Genomic DNA, 4,691 nt, shown 5'->3' on the forward strand with positions numbered 1-4,691 from the left:
GGGCTCCGCAGCCCTTGAGGCCCCATCCCGGCACACGGCGAACGCAGGGAGCAGCAGGGAGCGGCGCAGGAGGGCCGGGGAGCCCCGGGGTCCCCAAAGGCAAAGCGCAGGACACTCGGTTTCTGCTTTAATAAAACTACAAAGGGGGAAAAGGCATTGGAGGAGAAGAGAGCYGCGGGCTGCTCCCGGCACGGCGAGGACGGGCCGGGTTGCAGGAAGCACCATGGAGCGCCCTGAGGAGCGGCGGGAAGAGCAGCTCCGGGGTGGGAATGGGCCGGGAYGGCGGCTCCCCCGCGCCCCGCTGCTGGTGACACCCCGGGAAGGGCCGGGACACTCAAGGATGGGGGCACAAGGATGGGGGGCACAGGGCAGCGGCTGCTGCCTTCGACCCCCAGCCCCACGGCCCCGGCCCCACGGCGACAGCCGCCCCCTCCCCACGGCTCCCAGACCCCTGTTGGAGACATCCTGGCTCCGGCGACGTCCCAGCTCCGGCACTGCCGGGCTCGGCCCGCGCCGCATCCCTCCGCATCCCGCATTTGCTGTGCCCATGCGGGGCAGGAGCGAGCCGAGCGCTCCCGGAATCCCGCTCCCGGAATGCCGCTCCCGGAGCCCCAGCCCAGGCCGGGGTCTCCGCARCCCCACAACAACCGCCCGCATCCCGGCTGCCCGTTAGGGACCCGCTCCGGTGCCGGGCAGGGAAGAGGCCGCTTTGGGAGCCTGTTCATTCCCCATCCCCACCTCTCCTYGGGAAGCCGCCTTGGGAGCTGGGGGCCGCTCCGGGCCGGAGGGGCGAGGACAAGGAGCAGCGATCCGGCTGTCCCGGACGGGAGCTGCGGCACCCCGGCCCCCGCGCCCAGCACCATTCCCAGCTCCTCCCGACAGAGTCCAGAGGCGCCCGGCCGGACTCAGGGCTTCTTGGAAGCCCCCGCGCCTCCAGGCGGAGCTTTCTTGGATAAAGGAGCCTTCTCCTCTCTCATTTTCTTCAGCTTGACCTTGGTTTTGCCAGAGGAGAAGGTGAGTGAGGCCTTGCTGAACTCCAGCGGGAAGATGCCCACGTCGCCATCGAAACGGTTCTTGGATACCTGCAGCGACCGCTTCCCAGGCCCCGTCGTCAGCTTCCGATCCTGCAGGATGAGGACGTTGTCCGCCTCCTGGCTGGCCTGCGGGACGGAAAGGGGATCCGGGAGGGTCCCGCAGATGGGACACCCCCATGGCGCAGCAAGGGGCTGGCAGGAGCACCCGGAAAACTCACCCCACCCGATTCCCGAGGGATGCCCGGCGCCCTCACCTTGGCCGAGCCGAAGATGGAGGCCGTCTGCAGCTCCTTCTCGTCGTCCTCCTTGCGCGGGTGGATGACCAGCGTGATGTGGCAGTTGTTGTCCGTGGCGAACTTGCGGAAGGCTCCCAGGACGCAGTCCTGCGCGGCGAGCCTGCCGGCGGGGCGCCGCGCGCGCCCGTGAGCGGCGGCCGCGCCGGGAGCCCCGCGCGCCGCCGGCGCCGCCCGCGCTCACCTGTCGCCCGAGAGCTGCTCGTGCCCCATCATGAACTGCAGGTTGTCGATGACCACGTGCGTGATGTCGTGCACGTACACGGCGTGCTGCATGGTGTCCAGCACCGTCCTGGCGCGCGGGGGGCAGCCGTGAGCCGCCGTGGGGCTCGCAAACCCCGCGGCGGCACCGGGCTGGGGGGGACGCGCGGGCCCTACTTGACGTTCTGCTGCCCGTGGAAGGTCATGAAGAAGAGCGGCAGGTCCTCGAAGCGGTCGGCCCACTCGTCGTACTGCTCGAGCTGCTCCTCGAGGCGCTGCGCCGCGAACTGCGTCAGCATCACCTTGGCCAGGCGCACGTTGCTGATCTCGAAGCTGCCCCACAGCGTGCACACGCCCTGCATGCACAGGTCCAGCGCGTACTCGCTGATGAACGTCGTCTTCCCGCTGCCCGTGGGGCCTGCCGCGAAACACATGGAGAAACGCGGGAGGCGGTCAGGGGGATGATCTGAGCCCCCGGGATGAATCRGGGGGCATTAGAGTCCCCCATGGCACTCGCACCATCCCTGCCCAGACTGCCCATAATGGGCTCGTAYGGAGCTCGTACGGAGCCTCCTGCCCATGGGAGCTGCCACGTGTGGCACGCAGGGAGGTGACGGGTGTATAAACACCTCGGGGAGGCAGCGAGGAGGAGCCGGCCGACCTCCTTGCAGTGCTGACCAGTGACAGGACTAGAGGGAGCGGCCACAAGCTGAGGCACCAGAAGTTCCACAGGAACTTAAGGAAACACTTCTTGACAGTGAGGGTGCCAGAGCCCTGGAATAGGCTGCCCAGGGAGGCTGTGGAGTCTCCTTTGGAGATCTTCAAACCCGCTTGGACGCAGCCCTGTGCCCCGTGCTCTGGGTGACCCTGCGTGAGCAGGGGGTTGGACTAGATGGCCCCTGAGGTCCCTTCCAACCTTGGGCATTGTGTGATTCCATGAAGGCAGCGCAGCCGTGGGGCAGCCCCCTCACCTGTGAAGATGGTGAGCTCGCCGCGCCGGTGCCCCTTGAGCAGCTTGTTGAGCTCGGGGAAGCGCGCCCACTTGACGCCCGCCACCTGCTCGGCGTTGGCGAGCTCTCCGAACACCTCCTCGCGCAGCTGGCGGAAGGAGACGATGGACTTGTGCGCGGCGGGCAGGGCGCCGCGCAGCACGCGCCGCAGGTCGAGCCCCATGGCGAGCGCCTCGAGCGGCCGCGGCAGCTGCTCGCCGGGCCGCACCAGCGCGCAGCGCTTCGCGTTGAGCTTGCGGGCGAAGAGCTTGGCRGCCTCCCAGGCGCGCAGGTCGTCGCCGAGCCACAGCGTGATGCGGCGGAACTGCTCCAGGTAGGGCAGCAGCGGCGGCGGCAGGCTGTGCGGCCCGCGCGGCAGCGCCACGCACGGCACGCCCGTGGCCTGCTGCAGCGCCACGGCGTCCAGCTCGCGGCCCGTGAGCACCAGCTCGGTGTCGCGCCGCCCCACCAGCGGCAGCCCGAAGAGGTTGCGGTAGGCGGCGCCGCGCGGCACCGTCTGCTCCGCGGGGAGCGCGGCGCCGGCCTCGCCGCGGCGCGGCGGCGGCCCCACGAGCTTCACGCCGCGCACGGAGCCGTCGCGCGGGCTCAGCCACGGGAACACGAGGCACTTGGCGGCGCGCAGGTAGCGCACGCCGAAGCGCTGCAGCGAGGCGGCCGCCAGCGCCGACATGCCGAAGGCGGCCTTGGCCTCACGCGTCTCCTCCTCGTCCAGCAGCTCGCCCAGCGGCTGCGCCCGCTCCCAGATGCGGCGCGCGTCCTCCGCGTCCCGCTCCGCCTCGCGCTCCGCGTCCCGCTCCAGCTCCTCCGCGTCGGCGGGCGGCCCCGGCTGCCGCAGCTCCACGTGTGCCTGCAGGTCCTGCCAGGAGCCCTCGGCCAGCGTGGCCGTGCACAGGAAGCTGCCCGTGGTCTTGTCGATGAAGAGGCTGCGTGCGCCGGCGGCGGGGCCGCGCTCGCCCGCGAAGGGGCTGGGCGCGCGCAGGCAGCTGTAGCCCTCCTGGAAGGGGATGTCGTGGGCGCGCAGGTAGCGGCGCATCTCGGCCAGGCTGAGGGCGGGCGCGGGCGGCCCRCGGCGCGGCAGCGCGTCCTGCTTGTGGCGGCGCGGCCCGCGGGCCCGCAGCGCGGCGCCCCGCAGCGCCGGCCACAGCCGCGCCGCGCCGTGACACGGCCGCAGCGCCATCCCCGCCGTGCGGGACGGCGCGGGACGGCGCGAAACGGTGCGGGATGCCGCGAAACGGCGCGAAACGGCGCGGGACGCCGCGAAACGGCGCGAAACGGCGCGGGACGGCGCAAAACGGAGCGGGACGCCGCGGGATGGCGCGAAACGCCGCGAAACGGCGCGCAACGCCGCGGAACGCCGCGGGACGCCGCGAAACGGCGCTACCACCGCATCGCGCGCACCCGCCCCGCGCCCCGAGCGGCCCCCAGGGACCCCCCAGGCACCCCTAGGCACCGCCAGGGACCCCGAGGGACCCCAGGGCACCTCAGAGGAGCCCGGTGCACCCCGAGGGACCCCGGAGGGCCCCGCGCCGCCGGCTCCCGCCGCTCCCCCCCACGTGCGGCTCCGCGGCCGCCGCCATTGCCGCGCGCGGGCCGCGCGTCACTTCCGGCCGCCGCAGGAAGGGGCCGGGGCAGCGGCGCGCCGCCATGACGGGCCGCGGCAGCGCGAGCCGCTTCCTGGGCGCCGTGCTGCACAACGGCGTGGGGCGCCACGTGCGGCAGCTGCAGCGCCTCCAGCTCGTGTTCAGCCCCGTCGCGCCCGACGCGCGCGGCGCCAGGTAGGGCCCGCGGCACCGCGCACCCGCGGAGGGCGGCCGGTGGTGACCCCTGACCCCGCGGAGGGCGGCCGGTGGTGACCCCTGACCCCGGGGAGGGCGGCCGTTGGTGACCCCTGACCCCGCGGAGGGCGGCCGTTGGTGACCCCTGGCTGCAGCCCATGGGGGAGGGCGCTGGTGACCCCTGACCTCTAATGTCAGTGGTAACGGGGTCGTGTAGTGGGGGGTAATGGGGGGGTGACCCCTGACCTCTGCCCCAGAGATATGGGGGGGGCGGTGCTGACCCCTGACCCCCCACCCCCAAGTTGGGGCCGTGGGAGAAGTGGCCTGTGAGCTCTGACCCCAGGGCCGGGGTGACACCCCAACCCCTGCCCTGTGACC

The 4,691-nt window shown here is 72.5% G+C and overlaps 2 protein-coding genes across 3 annotated transcripts in view; one reads left to right on the forward strand and one right to left on the reverse strand.

The window, feature by feature from the left end:
- Positions 1-873: 873 nt before the first annotated feature.
- Positions 874-3,634, reverse strand: TWNK (twinkle mtDNA helicase; the record flags this gene model as incomplete). Its single annotated transcript, XM_026050676.1, has 5 exons — positions 874-1,160; positions 1,289-1,430; positions 1,512-1,619; positions 1,706-1,946; positions 2,500-3,634. Coding segments are annotated over 5 exons (1,881 nt in total), but the record flags the coding sequence as incomplete, so codon positions are not given.
- A 548-nt stretch (positions 3,635-4,182) lies between these two features.
- The window catches only part of MRPL43 (mitochondrial ribosomal protein L43), a 2,584-nt gene continuing 2,075 nt past the window's right edge, over positions 4,183-4,691 (forward strand). For both annotated transcript variants that reach the window (XM_026050632.1, XM_026050631.1), the window contains exon 1: positions 4,183-4,313. In XM_026050632.1, coding sequence (XP_025906417.1) covers positions 4,183-4,313 — 131 coding nt within the window. The remainder of the gene's footprint in view (positions 4,314-4,691) is intronic.

Source organism: Nothoprocta perdicaria, unplaced genomic scaffold (genome assembly GCF_003342845.1).
Source record: "Nothoprocta perdicaria isolate Ctin4 unplaced genomic scaffold, notPer1 scaffold_7, whole genome shotgun sequence".
NCBI classification, from domain to species: Eukaryota; Metazoa; Chordata; class Aves; order Tinamiformes; family Tinamidae; genus Nothoprocta; species Nothoprocta perdicaria.